At 46.7% G+C, this 16,732-nt stretch overlaps 1 protein-coding gene across 4 annotated transcripts in view; it reads left to right on the top strand.

The window, feature by feature from the left end:
• LOC142571571 (unconventional myosin-IXa-like) overlaps positions 1-16,732 on the top strand; it is a 120,408-nt gene that overhangs the window by 50,817 nt on the left and 52,859 nt on the right. For all 4 annotated transcript variants that reach the window (XM_075680042.1, XM_075680041.1, XM_075680040.1 and 1 more), the window contains exons 25-28: positions 1,582-1,701; positions 2,268-2,466; positions 3,055-3,135; positions 4,243-4,441. In XM_075680042.1, coding sequence (XP_075536157.1) covers positions 1,582-1,701; positions 2,268-2,466; positions 3,055-3,135; positions 4,243-4,441 — 599 coding nt within the window. The remainder of the gene's footprint in view (positions 1-1,581; positions 1,702-2,267; positions 2,467-3,054; positions 3,136-4,242; positions 4,442-16,732) is intronic.

Genomic DNA, 16,732 nt, shown 5'->3' with positions numbered 1-16,732 from the left:
TATATAAAATAAAAATAACAAATCAGTTCTGTGGAATCCCACAAGGTGGAGTAAGTATCATGAAAGGAAAAAAATTGTCATTCACCTGTTCCGGTATTGGTACGTCGTGGTATTGTCATCCACCCGTTTCGGCGTTGGTCCCGGTTTCGAATCCCAGACTAGGACGAATTTTTCTTCAACTGTGAGGCTTTCTTTCTGAGAAGCCCGTACGGGCTTCCTTTGTAGCTTCGTGCTAAATTCGGGTGGACGACAATTTTTCCCTTTCATGATACTTACTTCACCTTGCGGGATTACGCAGAACTGATTTGCCATACTCTGTGTCCCTGTGCTTAGAGTTGTCATTTAATTCGCCCTTGTGCTGCGGTCTGCTAATGTTCTGGTTAGCTCGTATGGTAGAGTGACTGCCCTGGAAAACCGTTGGTCCCGGGTTTGAATCCCGGACAAGGATGAATTTTTATTCAACTGCAAGGCTTTCTTTCTGAGAAACCCATGTGGGCTTTCTTCGTAGCTTTGTGCTACATTCCGGTGGATGACTATTTTTCCTTTTCGTAAAATAAAGATTTTATACATAAATTTTTAGGGGTATTTTGCAGTTGTTCGATATGCACATTAATTCGTTATATGTGGGTTCAATGTATTTAGGTTCGACTGTACTAGGATAGATGACTGGTAGCCACATATTTTTCTCTTTATCTAGAACCATTTGTTGTTTTTTAAGCTGTGTGGACATTTGCCGTGTCTATCCAAATATGAAGTGAGGTTTCTTTCTCCGAAAATTTCTTATCCTTAACCTCGAAACAAAGTATTTTTTGGCCAAGCCATAACGACAAGCCAAGCTAAGCTGAGGCTGGCAAGCATGCGCATTTGCATATACTACGCCACACGTTTCCTATGTATCTGAATTTCCTTGCGTAATCTGATTAATAGCGACCTGGTCTTGGGCAACTTTGTTGTCTTCTGTTATGAATTCTTATTGCTCAGAATCATCTAGCTCTAGCCTTTTTATCTGTGCCGATGAGGGCCACAATGAAGCGAGGGAAGTACCAGACAATGAAATTTTTCTAAGAAACCACTGGTCATCTGGCTGACAGAAAGCGGTTGACTTCTGTTAAGTTCCCAGGAAATGCAAATTTGGTGTAGGGACTGACCATACTTTTTCCTGTCTACAGTGACAGCATTACAATGGCTAAAATACAGATGGATGTGGTCGCATGCAAACATGTGAATATAGCACTGTATTCACGAGCTTGTTTGGTTACTTGCAGAGTAAAGACATTTTCTTTTTCCTAGTAAATTCATTTTTAATGAATTTTAATGCATTTAATGAATTTTTTAATGAATTTTAATGAATGAATTTAATAATGCTGAGTCTGACTAATATATTGACTACTGCGTATCGTTTCATATTAATATGTGTGCTTTTTCTTTCCTGCATTCCTCGACTGCACCCTCGTGTTATAATCTTGACGGCATTATAATCAAATAACTATGGTAGTCTATGCAATCAGTGTATCTTCTGTCAGTCTTCTAACTCGAATGCATAGAAGGTGCAAGATTGAATGCCCTCTTCTTGGAATTCAGGCTGGCCAACAGTCAGCAGCAGCGCCGAGTCTCAGCCTTCCGAGGACAGAAGGAGGCACTGCTTCCTAATGGCATTGCAGGTGTCGAACAACTGCTGCGTCGTTCCATCGACTCAGAAGAGTGCGTCCCGCTTTCTTTTGATGTGCATGACACTTTGGATGTGACCTTTCCCTCCACAAAAAGAAAGAGGGAGCAGATAAAAAAAATTTAACGAGAACATGACCCTGTCGTCATGCACGCTTGCAAGTTTTAATGGGTATTGATTGTGGCTCTTAGTATGAGTTATCTTAGAGTGACTGAGCGCCTGGCTGAGAATATTGTTTGCAAGGTTGATTGAACTGCATGACATTTACTGGTGCATGAAATAAGTGGCCTGGAATTGACATCTCTAAAGTAGTTAGCTTTAAAATGCTAGTTTCACATGACAAAAAGTTTGGAGAACAAAAATGGGATTTTCACTTTTAAGTGTAAACTATAGTTCTTAGGTGACCAATCAAGGTGTGTAAATCAAACTTGGTGAATGTTTTCTTTTCATTGAATTTATGATGCATAGATCTATGTCTTCCGTTTCTCTAAATGTCCTTTGTCTGCATGTGGTCATGAGTCATGAACATGGTGTGGGGGTGTGAACATTTAGTAGACATTCGTTATAACTGTGTGCTTTGGACATGCTCTGTGATGCCCAGGAGTACACACGAGGATTCTGAAAACGAGAGTGTGGCATCAGAAGGTGGTGGCAACGGCTTGGCCTCACCACCCCTATCTCCCGGAGCTGAAGGCTCTGTGATGATGCGTGGGGAAGGCACCTTCAGGGAGAAGAAGAACCTGATCCACAAGCTGAGCACAAGTGAGGCCAGCAACCTCCCACTGAAGGGCAAGGAAAAGGTGGGCATTTCCACTTGACACACTCTCGCATTGGGTATGCAGAACGAATTAAGTGCTTACCAGCTTACTCAAGGTATTTTATCAGCTCCATGCAAATAATGGGGAGAATCTTCCTCACATACGCAATACTGAAACAGACAAGAAGGTTTGTTAAATACAAAAGAAAAGGAAAGTCATTTGGGATATCGAGAGGGCTGCTTAATGTGTCTTGCTTTTCAATATTGTAGTTACCTAAGCTGTTCTAGGTGACCTTGTTAGGTGGCCTCTCAGTGGGCAGTGCCCCTCTTGGCTCAGCCAGTTGTCTGTTGTGATGGCTCAGCAATGCAGGTCTCTCGCTGTGTGGATAGTCCATGACATTTCCATAACTCATGTTGTGCTACTGGTGACATATGTAGAAGGTTGACTGCAGTAACTTGTCAATGTGTTGGGCTCTGAAGGATGCACGTGACTACTGAAATAGCGTAGTGAACAATCGGTTGTGCTCATGTGGTACACACAACAAATATTTGTGGCTGTGCTATTATTGTGACATTCTTCTGCAGAAAAAGTGGTAGTTCGGTATCGTGATGGGTTGCTCATCCATTTCAGGTACCCGTCAGAAAATGCCTTTCAGAAATAACTCCGGACAACTCGTTCAACAAGGAAGTTCCTGAACAACAGAAGAAAAGGGTAAAGGGGCCACCAATGCCAAATTTCTTATCACTTCTTGGCAACTTTCTTTTCTCGAGAAAGTTCTAGAAAAAGTTGAGCATAGGGCCAGTCGCAGATAATTTATCTCATGTAATTGACAGAAAGCTGCCAAGCACCATTTTATTGCTGTACACTCAGTAATGTAGGTTGTTATCTCACAGTTCCACTATTCCTTTAAGAGCGTGCATCTTTTTGTTAATAGAGCATCTTCGGAAACTTTCTTGGGTAGTGCAGCGGCTACCCGCTGCGGTGGCTTAGCCGCTATGGTGTTGCCCTGCTAAGGACAAGGTTGTGGAATCAAATCCCGGCCGTGGTAGCCGCATTTCGATGTGGACAAAATGCAGAAGTGCCAATGTCCCATGCATTTGGGGCACGTTAAAGATCCCCTGGGGGTCAAAATTAATTCGGAATTCCCCAACTATGGCGTGCCTCATAATCAAATTGTGGTTTTGGCACATTAAACCCCATAATGCATCCTGTGCATGAGATTGTGGGAATCTACAGTGCCTGCTTTTTATACTTTGAATGTTGTCTTGAGATACCACTGCAATACTCTAATTTACACTGCACCATAGTCCTTGCTGGTACCTGCATGCTTGGCCTGCTCACAGCCCCTAAAACGGTCAAAATTCAATCATTTCTGAGAGTATGAGAGGGTTAAACTGATATTAAAAAAAATAATTTTGATGGTGAGAGAAATATAAGCCCTTAATAGTTATTTATTTTAAGATGTGATCTTAATATTTTGTCTTAATACTACACTTTATGTTGTGTGCTCTCTAAGGATGAAGTTCGAATGACATTATCGAAAATCTTTTAAAATTCTGATGTGCTTGGCACAGCTTGGGTCTGTGAAACTTGGACAGAGTACTACAGTGTAATCAATACAGTAGGGCTATGCTTTTCCTAGGGAGACATGTCCATCTTAGGCCTGGTCACTTTTCTTTTACAGCATTTTTTTTTTTTTTACAACGAAGCATTCTCTCCCCGCGTTAGGAATATTGCTGCACTTAGTCTAGCAGTTATCACAGAAGCTTGCATCGGAGAAACCAGACCTCTAATTTTGGTGTCGCCATTCTCTCTCAGAGCCCATCCGGGTCTAGCCAGCAAAATAATGTTCAAGAGGACAGCAATCTTGGCTTGGTGAAGGAAGAAATGAAGGGTCCTCTGCACAAAGCGCGTAAGCACCTGAAGACCTTCATCGGCAGCAAGAAGGACAAAAAGGAGAATAGGGACGACACGGACGAATCAGGTGGAGAAGATGCCCTGTCGCTTCGTTCTGAGGGTGAGTACATCCAAATAATTATGGTAATACATATCATACCCATCACTGTGGCTCATTGGCTAAGGCGTTGCGCAGCTGAGCAGTAGGTCATGGGTCCGGTTACCAGCTGCAGTGGCCGCATTCTGATGGGAGCAGGGTACAGAACGCCACTGTGGTTTTTTTGTTCTTTTTCCTTTTTCTTTTCAATTCAAGTTTTTTACGTACATTAGGAATCATACATAGTTGTGCATATACAGAAGTAGGTCCCAAGGTTTAATCACCATTGGTGGGACCTCTTATGCAAGTAAAACGAGTAAAACTACAAAGTACAAAAGCAAAGCAAAGGAATGAGAGCATATATATTACAAAAGAAAAATACATGCATAAGTGCATCAATAATGTTCACTGGTAGATGGATTATGTATAGTTCAAAAACAGAAGTTGTTTCAGGCTTTTCTTAAACATTTGTAAGGAATATATAGTTTTCATATAAGTGTGTAAATGTGTAAACTATTCCAAAACATTACTGAAGAAAAAAGCAATGTGGATCTACCATTATTAGTATGGATACTACGCATGAGCAAGTTGTGATGGGTAGTGAAGCGAGTAGAATTAGGATTAGAGAGCAGCACATGTTGTGGGAAAATGTCTAAAGTGAGGTCATGGTTACAAATTTTAAAGGATGTAATTCCTGTATTATAAAAATAAAGGCTGGACAAAGTTAAGATATTAAGATAAACTAAAATGGAAAAGGAAGGTGAAAACCATAGAGTTAATTCGATAATGCAAACTGCTTGTTTCTGGAGTTTAATCAATGGGGAGAGGTGAACGGAATATGTATGACCCCATGATGAGATGCAATACAGTCGCCGACCGTTTATTCGGACCTCACGGGGACTGCGGAAATGTCCGAATAAACAGGTGTCCGAAAAAGCAGATTAAGAAAAAAAAAAATGAAATCCTTTATTTCCACGCGCTTATTCGGGCTCGGCAGTAGGCTTGAAAAAATCGTGAATGCGCCGTTGCACGCTGTTCCATTTACGCGCAGTCAGATAAGCCTGAATTTCGGAGAGGGTCGTACGGTCACTGTTTGTGCACGCTCCGCATGCGACGGCAGCGTCGCACGTTGTGCGTCATCTTCCGACTCGCAGTCATCGTCCGGCGGTGCAGCAGAAACCTGACGAATGATCTCGCCGTCGTTGAGTTCTGTGCATGTCAGTACTGCAGTGTCAGCACCTGTGAAACTGTCAAATGAGACGGTGTCCAGAATCGCAATGCAACCGCTGCGCAGGTCTCGGCAGAACATTTTCCACGTCAGTAGGGAGCACATCGGAAGGCGACAAATCTTAGGCCTCCCGACACCCGCTTGCCGGCATTCCCCAGCGAAGTCTGCGCGGGCACTGTCGGCGCCATTAGACACTTGACGCAATGTTTACGCATGCCGCGTTGGATCACCGAAACCTCGACACAGCACACAAAGCAAACACCACCGTGCCGACATCAGTCGCACAAACGGAAAAACGTAGCCTGCTCGCAGCGTTGTGCGCGAAGAAACAAATCACCTGCTGGATTGTCTTGACATGGCTTACTAAGCTGAAACTGGAACTGCTGCAGAGCCACTCTATCGAACCAGGCAGAAACGATGATGATGAGCGGGGATTTCCAGTAGCGCCACTTTGTGGGGCAGCAAGAAGGCTCCGTTCAAAACAAAAATCGCGTTCAGCAAGTCGAACCATGCGCCGGTCATAGTCGGTGCATGATGCTCTCGATCGAGTTGGCTCAAGGAGTGTCCGAAAAATCAGACGAGAGGTTGCAACGTGTCCGAACTTTCGGCAGTTGTTATGCATTATGGTCTATGGGGGGAATGGCGGTGCCGCGAAGCTGACCGAATAATCGGGCATGTCCGAATTTTTGGAGTCCGGAAAATCGGTCGGCGTCTGTAGAACCCTTTTCATAAGCCTCCAGGTTTCTGCCCCGTAGGTGAGTACTGGTAAGACACAGCTATTATACACTTTTCTCTTGAGGGATAATGGCAACCTGCTGTTCATGATCTGAGAATGCCTGCCAAACGCACCCCAGCCCATTCTTATTCTTCTGATTATTTCCGTCTCACGATCAGGATCCGCCGTCACTACCTGCCCTAAGTAGATGTATTCCCTTACCACTTCCAATGGCTCGCTACCTATTGTAAATTGCTGTTCTCTTCCGAGACTGTTAACCATTACTTTAGTTTTCTGCAGATTAATTTTTAGACCCACTCTTCTGCTTTGCCTCTCCAGGTCAGTGAGCATGCATTGCAATTGATCCCCTGAGTTACTAAGCAAGGCAATAACATCAGCGAATCGCAAGCTATTAAGGTATTCTCCATTAACTCTTATCCACAATTCTTCCCAATCCAGGTCTCTGAATACCTCCTGTAAACACGCTGTGAATAGCATTGGAGAGATTGTATCTCCCTGCCTGACGCCTTTCTTTATTGGGATCTTGTTGCTTTCTTTATGGAGGACTACGGTGGCTGTGTAGCCGCTATAGATATCTTTCAGTATTTTTACATATGGCTCGTCTACACCCTGATTCCATAATGCCTCCATGACTGCTGAGGTTTCGAAAGAATCAAATGCTTTCTCGTAATCAATGAAAGCTATATATAAGGGTTGGTTATATTCTGCACATTTCTCTATCACCTGATTGATAGTGTGAATATGTTCTATTGTTGAGTAGCCTTTACGGAATCCTGCCTGGTCCTTTGGTTGACAGAAGTCTAAGGTGTTCCTGATTCTATTTGCGATTACTTTAGTAAATAGTTTGTAGGCAACTGACAGTAAGCTGATCGGTCTATAATTTTTCAAGTCTTTGGCATCCCCTTTCTTATGGATTAGGATTATGTTAGCGTTCTTCCAAGATTCCGGTACGCTCGAGGTCATGAGGCATTGCGTATACAGGGTGGCCAGTTTCTCTAGAACAATCTGCCCACCATCCTTCAGCAAATCTGCCGTTACCTGATCTTCCCCAGCTGCCTTCCCCCTTTGTAGCCCCCCAAGGCTTTCTTTATTCCGGCATTACCTGTGGGATTTTGAATTCCTCTAGACTATTCTCTCTTCCATTATCGTCATGGGTGCCACTGGTACTGTATAAATCTCTATAGAACTCCTCAGCCACTTGAACTATCTCATCCATATTAGTAATGATATTGCCGGCTTTGTCTCTTAACGCATACATCTGATTCTTGCCAATTCCTAGTTTCTTCTTCACTGCTTTTAGGCTTTCTTCGTTCCTGAGAGCATGTTCAATTCTATCCATATTATACTTCCTTATGTCAGCTGTCTTACGCTTGTTGGTTAACTTCGAAAGTTCCGCCAGTTCTATTCTAGCCCGTAGGGGGTAGGGGCTTTCATACATTGGTGTTTGTTTATCAGATCTTTCATCTCCTGCGATAGCTTACTGGTATCCTGTCTAACGGAGTTACCACCGACTTCTATTGCACACTCCTTAATGGTGCCCACAAGATTGTCGTTTATTGCTTCAACACCAAGGTCCTCTTCCTGAGTTAAAGCCGAATACCTTTTCTGTAGCTTGATCTGGAATTCCTCTATTTTCCCTCTTACCGCTAACTTATTGATCGGCTTCTTATGTATCAGTTTCTTCCATTCCCTCCTCAGGTCTAGGCTAATTCGAGTTCTTACCATCCTATGGTCACTGCAGCGCACCTTGCTGAGCACGTCCACATCTTGTATGATGCCAGGGTTAGCGCAGAGTATGAAGTCTATTTCATTTCTAGTCTCGCCTTTCGGGCTCCTCCATGTCCACTTTCGGCTATCCCGCTTGCGGAAGAAGGTATTCATTATCCGCATATTATTCTGTTCCGCAAACTTTACTAATAACTCTCCTCTGCTATTCCTAGTGCCTATGCCATATTCCCCCACTGCCTTGTCTCCAGTCTGCTTCTTGCCTACCTTGGCATTGAAGTCGCCCATCAGTATAGAGTATTTTGTTTTCACTCTACCCATCGCCGATTCCACGTCTTCATAGAAGCTTTCGACTTGCTGGTCACCATGACTGGATGTAGGGGCGTAGACCTGTACAACCTTCATTTTGTACCTCTTATTAAGTTTGACGACAAGACCTGCCACCCTCTCGTTAATGCTGTAGAATTCCTGTATGTTACCAGCTATATTCTTATTAATCAGGAATCCGACTCCTAGTTCTCGTCTCTCCGCTAAGCCCCGGTAGCACAGGACGTGCCCGCTTTTTAGCACTGTATATGCTTCTTTTGGCCTCCTAACTTCACTGAGCCCTATTATATCCCATTTACTACCCTCTAGTTCCTTCAATAGCACTGCTAGACTCGCCTCACTTGATAACGTTCTAATGTTAAACGTTGCCAGGTTCATATTCCAATGGCGGCCTCTCCGGAGCCAGGGATTCTTAGCACCTTCTGCTGCGTCGCAGGTCTGACCGCTGCCGTGGTCAGTTGCTTCAAGTAATATAGTGTTGTGAGTACATGGAGGCGGAAGTAGAACCTGGTTTTAAGTAGAGTACGTATACCAAATATATTCTAATGCAGACTGATCAAATGTGTTTAGGAAAGCGGAAATGGGTGTCAACAATGCCTCCAAGAAAAGTAACGCGATCAGATGAAGTAAGAGCCTGGTTGTTGATGAAAAAACAAGGAGACATGGTTTTCCTGTTTAGTGAATGAAAAAGCATAAAAGATGATTTAGGAGGGTTAATTGATAGCTGCTTTGCTGCACACCACTGCAGAAGGGAATTTAAATCTGCTTGCAAATCGGAAATTAAAACATCAAGATCAATGCTGTCAGCAAAGATGGTGGTGTCGCCTGCATATGAAATACACTTAGAGCGAGAAAGGCAAGAAGGCAAGTCATAAATATAGGTTGAGAAGAAAAGGTGTCCTAAAATAAATCCTTGTATAACACCTTTAATAATATATGAGGGATTAGACAAACAGTCATCAACAACAAGATGCCGTCTATTAGATAAAAGCTTTTCAACAGTGTTAGCGCTGGCCCAACGCTGAAGTTTAAAAAAAAAAAAAAGATGTTATGGTCAATAGAATCAAAAGCCCCAGAAAAATCTATAAACAAAGAAGCTGAAATGTCGTCATCATCAATGTAAGATTTAATATCTGTGAAACACACAATGGCAGCGTCAGTAGACAACCCTGAACGGAATCTAAACTGAGAAGGAGTTAGTATGTTAAATTTCATGTATACAGATAATTACTTGTAAGTACTTGTGTAATCTTGTTTTATCAATTTCTCTAGAACTTTGTCAAGGAAGGGAAGAACAAAAATCGAACGGTAATTTTCAGATAAAGATTGGACACCTTTCTTATAGACAAGTATGGCCTTCGCAACCTTGAGTTGGTCAGGAAAAACACCAGAACTGAAAGTAAAGTTAAATACGTGGCTTAAAAAGGGTGAGATTGTAGAATGAAGTAATTTGATGTGTTTTGCAGAGATGTTGTCCAGACGAGGGATAGCTTATTTTAGACCTAAAATGACGGATTCAATTTCTTTCAGGGTTAGTGGGTTGAAGAAAAAAAGATTGTGGTCGACAGGCGAAGGAAGGAGAAAAATCAGGGCTGTCAGGGAGGGTAGTATCTGCCGAAGAGTAATCACTGAAGCCATTAGATATCTCATTCGGTGATGTTATGGTTGCGCCATTTATAGATAGTGATGTAATCGGGTCATGTGAATCAGAATTATTTAAGAACTCATTTAACAACTGCCATTTTCTTCTAGTATTATTACTGCATTATCGAATTTGGTCTTCATAATAGCTGTGCTTTGCATTTTTAAGAAGTGTGGATAAGGTGTTTGAATAACGCTTATATTGTGCTTTAAGGCACATGTTGAAAGGCTGGCGCTTGGTTTTTTTTGTCTAGGTTGGGTCCTTTTTTCTCAAATGACATAACAGAGAATTTGATAGCCAGGGGCAAAGGGGAGCATGATAATGGTGCTTTGAAGATGGGACGTTAGTGCATGATTTCACAGCAGTGTTAATAATGGGGGTAACTTTGGTTAATGCAACTTCAGGATCTATAGCTTCAAGAACTTGCAACCAGTTGGCCTCTTCAATAATTTTAATATATTTATTGTTATCAAAATCGGTTCTGAAGTGCAATTTATTTACTTGGGAAATAGATTTGACAGTTCACAGAAATATAGGGTAAGGGTCCGTAATATCTGTTTCAGTAACACCAACTTGAACAGGTATGGTGAAATTAGAGATAAATGTGGTCACTGTGAACTGTGTACCACCGTATGTGTAGTGGGTAGAGTCTGTCATAAGACAGTGGTAGCCATAGCTATAGATGCAGGGGAGGTATTCTTCTGTCAGAGTGTGAGAATCTTCTAATATGTTCATGTTAATATCACCTAGAATTAAAATATCTTTATTTTCTCTAGACAGTTGATGTAGTATGACTAACAGTTCAGTGAGAAAGCTGGAAAAATCAGAAGGAGAACGATAGATAGAACCGCAGACGACTTTGCGGTGGTTGTTATTTATGGCAAGTGTATCAGATTCTGCCCAAACGGACTCACTTAAGAATGCTTCGAGTTAGGTTGTGACATCTCATGAATGATTAACTATTTAAATACATGGATGGCAGAGCCTTCATATGTATCCAGGGTGTCTACCAACAGGTAAAACCGGGAATTCTCAGGGATTTTGAGTAGTCTGGAAATACTCAGGGAAATCTCAGGGAATTTCTGCTTCTATCAGGGAAAATAAGCTGTAATTTTATTGAAAGGGAACAAAGGTGGTGCTAATGCTCGCCCAAGTAAGAGAGGAATCGTAACAAATTGACTTGGATGCTGTGTTGTCGGCTGGAGGAGTTTGCAGTGTACAGTTGATGGCAGATTTTTTGGACTTGCCCGATAGTTTGGATGGCTTCGCGGCACCACCAGATACCCCAGAGAGTCAATGTATAGGAACGTCTGAAATTTCGGACGCAAGAACCCTTTGCTGTCCAATTTTCCTAACTTTTTGCCGTGACTGCAGGTCCGAAACGGCATTAATCAAAGCCACCACCGCCGCTATTTTGAGTATCTCGTCGCCTCAAACTGGCACTCACACACTCAGATCCGCTGGCAGCCATAGGCTACCTTCAATGGTCAGGTGGTGCAGTGATCGGCTCAGCCGTCAGCGCCACTGTGTCAGCTCCGCGAAACACCGAGGCGGCCACTGCTACAGAGGCATGCTTTTGTGGCGCTCCTCTGAAACGTGTCGGTCATTCTAAATTGTAGTTTTAAGGTAATTGAAATCATCGAGGTCCATTTTGGACCACTGACACTTGAGAAAGGGCGTCAGATTTACGACTACAACTATTTCTGAGTACAACCATGAAGAAGCAAACAGCATGGACTTCGCAGCGAAGTCCATGCTGCGAAGTCCAGTGTTTGCGAAGTCCAGCGAATTAATTTGCCAGAACCACGATCTGATTATGAGGCACGCTGTAGTGTGGGACTCCGGAATAATTTGGACCACCTGGGGCTCTTTAACGTGCACCTAAATCTAAGTACACGGGTATTTTCGCATTTCGCCCCCATCGAAATGCAGCCGCCGTGGCCGGGATTTGATCCCACGACCTCGTGCTTAGCAACCCAACACCATAGCTACTAAGCAACCACTGCAGGTCGCAAAGTGTTTGTCACAACAAAGCAAGCATGCTTACGACGTCGAACTCAAAAGAAGCTAACAAATCATTATTTTATGCCACTTAAGTTAGCAAATACAGCTGTGGGCGTTTTTCAACTGTCATTTGTAGCTTCATTACTTCGCGCATGCCTTGTCCCTGACGGTTGTAGAGGTTTTGGCGAAGTGGCTGGTTAGTGCTTTTAGAGCGCAGCTCTTTGGCGTCCGTTCCTGGGTTTCGCGTCGTCGTCGGCGTTGTCGTCGGCCTCGTAACCAGCTCCGCCCCCCTTTCATCCCCCCAGCGCTAGCAGCGACCGACTGATACCGCTGGATGCCGCTGACGCCGCTAGAGAGTCAAGATAACGTGACTGCATAGAACACCGTCGCCGCCATGCAGAAAGAGGAGGAAAGGGTCCCCCCCCCCCTGTTCTTGTGTGGCGGATAGGGTGCTCTTCAGTTGCCGACGCGCCGGTTATTTCACGTAGGCCCCGGCACGTCGACGAATACGTGACCACCTTCCCACGGCTAGACCTGGTTCTTAGCGCTGCGGAAGCGAGGGTATCATATTGTTTGTGTCGGCATCGGCGGCGTTGTCCCTGAAACCAACTCCGCAGCTGGGGTTGACTCACTATCGGCGTCAGCGGCATCAGTCAGTCGCTGCTATCTCTTCCCTCCTCCCTTTATCGTGTTGTCCGCTTGCTGCGCGCGCTTCTGCCCCCATCGTTTGCCGCTGGGTGTACACGCCGCCCCCCTCCCCCCTCTTCCTGCGAGTCTCCGGTTGTCAAAGCGCCGGCTCGAACTTAATTCCTTTCTTCGCTCCTCCTCCAATGCAACCCCTGTGCGGTGGCAATCAGAGAGCCAGATCGGTGGCGGCGGATCTGTATATGTGCACCGCCCGAGCCGAAATTGCCGCTGCCGTTCGCCCTGTGCGGTGGCAATCAGAGAGCCAGATCGGTGGCGGCGGATCTGTATATGTGCACCGCCCGAGCCGAAATTGCCGCTGCCGTTCGCCACTGCGAAATTATCTGCCAGTTCTTTCTGAGCCATGAGCGAGACGACCGATGGAAGTCCTCCGTCTGCTGCTGCTGCTGCTGCTGCTAAACGAGCTGCCAGAGCAGAGGCCCAGCGCCGTCGCCGTCAGAATCCAGAGGTGCGTGCCGCCGAAGCAGAAGCTTACCGTCGCCGCCGTCGAGATGATCCAGGAGTACGGGAAATATAAAAAAAAAATTCTGTGATAGCGCATACATGTGTTGCTCGATTTCTTTGCCTCAATCTATCGAAAAGGTGAAACAGCTTATTTGCTGCGCTCAAATTTCGCATTAGGAAGTAACGTAATCGTCGGTAATTTTTTCTCTGTTGACAAAGTGCCTCAAGCATATTCTGGTATTGTTGTTCGGATTCCAGTGTGAGAGGTCATCACTGCTTTAACATAATGGAGAGCAATCAGCTCCGACTACAGAACACGAAGACCAAACAAATGTGCGCTAGCCTGCATGGGAAAAATGCTAATTTGCGAATACTTGACATGTGCTGCGGTGCACTCCTACCCTAGTTCGGTTCTAAGCATGAGAAAATATGGCACGAATGAGCCCAGTTCCAGCAGTCGCATCTTGATCTTGGCGCAGAAAGAAGCTGTGCGTTGGCTTAATAATTCGCAGCAAAGAGCCCAGTGCAATTAAGCTCCAGTACGGAATGCTTACGAAGCTAGATTGACACGTAATAATCACTGCATGTTTGTTTTGGAGCGATAGGAGCTAAACATGTAAACCATTTTGCAACAGCGAGCATTGATTCATGCGTTTTTATGCAGTTGTCGCGTTATTGTGCATTTTTATGGATGCTGCCATCTAGTTCTTCCAATTTTTTTTTGCATTTAACGTCTGTGATGCAAGGTTCTTGCACTCGAAGGTTCTGATGGTTCTCTTAGGCGGAGCCTCCGAGAACCTAATTGAGGACAAAGCAGTTGGTTTCAAAAACACACACACAAACTTTTAATAAAACTAAATAGAAAGCATAAAATAAACACTCAGACACGCAGTAAGGAACACACTCAGGGCTAGTACAGCGTTAACTAGTATGCGAGTCCGGGCTGACCACGATGGCAGTGGCACATAACAGTCTTGACATCAAGAAGCGGCGACAAGACGATGAGAGAAGTTGCGCTGGTCTCACCAAAGGTCGGGGTGTAGGATGGTTGACCGGGCAACCGGAGTGCCCTTGCTCTGGCTTGGAGATAGAAGGCAGGTGGCTTGGCGGCATGAGCACACGGCGGCGGCATTCTGGCCGGGCAGCTGGGTGTAGAACTCGGGCCCGTAGCCTGACTGCTCTCGTCCTGCCCATGGGCACAGAACCTCGAACGCTGGCCTCGGGCAGCAGGCGGCACGAGCAGATGGCGGGGGCGTTCTGGCCAGGCAGCTGGGCGTAGAACTCGGGCCCGTAGCCCGACTGCTCTCGTCCTGCCCACGGGCACAGAAGCTCGAACGCTTGTTTCGGGCAGCAGGCGGCACGAGTAGATGGCGGTGGCGTTCTGGCCGGGCAGCTGGGCGTAGAACTCGGGCCCGTAGCCTGACTGCTCTCGTCCTGCCCACGGGCACAGAACCTCGAACGCTGGCCTCGGGCAGCAGGCGGCACGAGCAGATGGCGGGGGCGTTCTGGCCGGGCAGCTGAGCGTAGAACACGGGCCCGTAGCCCGACTGCTCTCGTCCTGCCCACGGGCACAGAAGCTCGAACGCCTGCCTCGGGCAGCAGGCGGCACGAGTAGATGGCGGCGGCGTTCTGGCCAGGCAGCTGGGCGTAGAACTTGGGCCCATAGCCTGACTGCTCTCGTCCTGCCCACGGGCACAGAACCTCGAACGCTGGCCTCAGGCAGCAGGCGGCACGAGCAGATGGCGGGGGCGTTCTGGCCAGGCAGCTGGGCGTAGAACTCGGGCCCGTAGCCCGACTGCTCTCGTCCTGCCCACGGGCACAGAAGCTCGAACGCCTGCCTCGGGCAGCAGGCGGCACGAGTAGATGGCGGCGGCGTTCTGGCCGGGCAGCTGGGCGTAGAACTCGGGCCCGTAGCCCGACTGCTCTCGTCCTGCCCACGGGCACAGAAGCTCGAGCGCTGGCCTCGGGCAGCAGGCGGCACGAGTAGATGGCGGCGGCGTTCTGGCCGGGCAGCTGGGTGTAGAACTCGGGCCCGTAGCCCGACTGCTCTTGTCCTGCCCACTGGCACAGAAGCTCGAGTGCTGGCCTCGGGCAGCAGGCGGCACTAGCAGATTGCGGGGACGTTCTGACCGGGCAGCTGGGCATAGAACTCGGGCCCGTAGCCCGACTGCTCTCGTCCTGCCCACGGGCACAGAAGCTCGTACGCCGGCCTCGGCAGCAGGCGGCACGAGCAGATGGCGGGGGCGTTCTGGCCTGGCAGCTGGGCGTAGAACTCGGGCCCGTAGCCCGACTGCTCTCGTCCTGCCCACGGGCACAGAACCTCGCCGGCCTTGGGCAGCTGGCGGCATGCTCGGGCAGGAGCAGGTTGGCCGGAGGCCCCGGTCGGGTGAAGTCCTGGTGGCTCGGGTCTGGAACCCGACGGCCCGTCTTCAACTCCCAGTCCGGTGGCCGACCTTCTCCTGGCGTCGCTTCCGGGAACTCTCCCCCCTTCTGCCAGCGCGCCACGCTTTTTCTTCAGCTCTGGCCGATTAGTCATTTTCCGATTGGCTGCTTGACGCTCCGTGATTTCTCCTAATTGGTTGGCATTTTACTATTGTTTTCTTTTCTTTCGCCACACGTTCACGTGCCGGACGCTCTTCGGCATTGTCGTTTCTCTCCAGCATGGAATTTGCCTCGGCGCGCGCACTCCTTGTCGTCTGCTTCTGTCCTTTCTGATCACCGCATCATGTTGCGCACTACACACATCACAACGTCTTAGTTCACTTAACAGAAATTCGCAAGAGCGACACAAACCGCAACAGTCGACTTTAGCCTCCATGTTACTTCCCATGGTTTTGAAGGGAAGTGGTACTATTTGAAGCCGACATTCCCTTTGCGGTTGTGATAATCCTTAATGGAGCAGTATCTACGCTTGTTCTTTTTGTTCAAACTTCTCACGAAGGAGCTGTCGAGAGGCCGCAGTGAATCCATTGAAAAATTGGAAAAGGAGGCTCTCAGGCGGGCCTGAGTGCAGTACAGTGAATGGTGAAATGACGGTGACAGCCTTCTCACGGGTGCTCATCGCCGCTGCTAGATGGCGCAACATGGACAGCCAAGCTAGAGTTACTGTATGTGCTACCGCAGGTAGCAGAGTTGTGCGTCTGTTTTATCCCGCCGCTAGCGCCTCTATTGGCAGAATGTCATCACGTGGTAGCCAAGCAACCGTGCATTGCGGAGAAGCAGATGTTCGGGTGAATTTTTGTATTTACCGACGCCGCCGCTGCCGCGAACTGGATTGACACAAGTTATCGCCACTCAAATTCAAATCCAATCCGGCCGATCTTGCCGTTCGCTGTCCATGTGCGTGGTAGCTGCGTAGCAACAACTCAACATGCGCAGCACATCTCATGTTTGTTCCGTCGGAGTGTCATCGCAGTTTCATCGGAGTGATACTATGACCGGGTGCTCTGCTCCCAACTGCACGAAATTAGTGTTCTGTGCAATGTTACTGCACACAAAAACGTT

Source organism: Dermacentor variabilis, chromosome 2, assembly GCF_050947875.1.
Source record: "Dermacentor variabilis isolate Ectoservices chromosome 2, ASM5094787v1, whole genome shotgun sequence".
NCBI lineage: Eukaryota > Metazoa > Arthropoda > Arachnida > Ixodida > Ixodidae > Dermacentor > Dermacentor variabilis.
The sequence above is the reverse complement of the archived record's forward strand: the minus strand, read 5'-3'. Positions and strand labels throughout refer to the sequence as shown.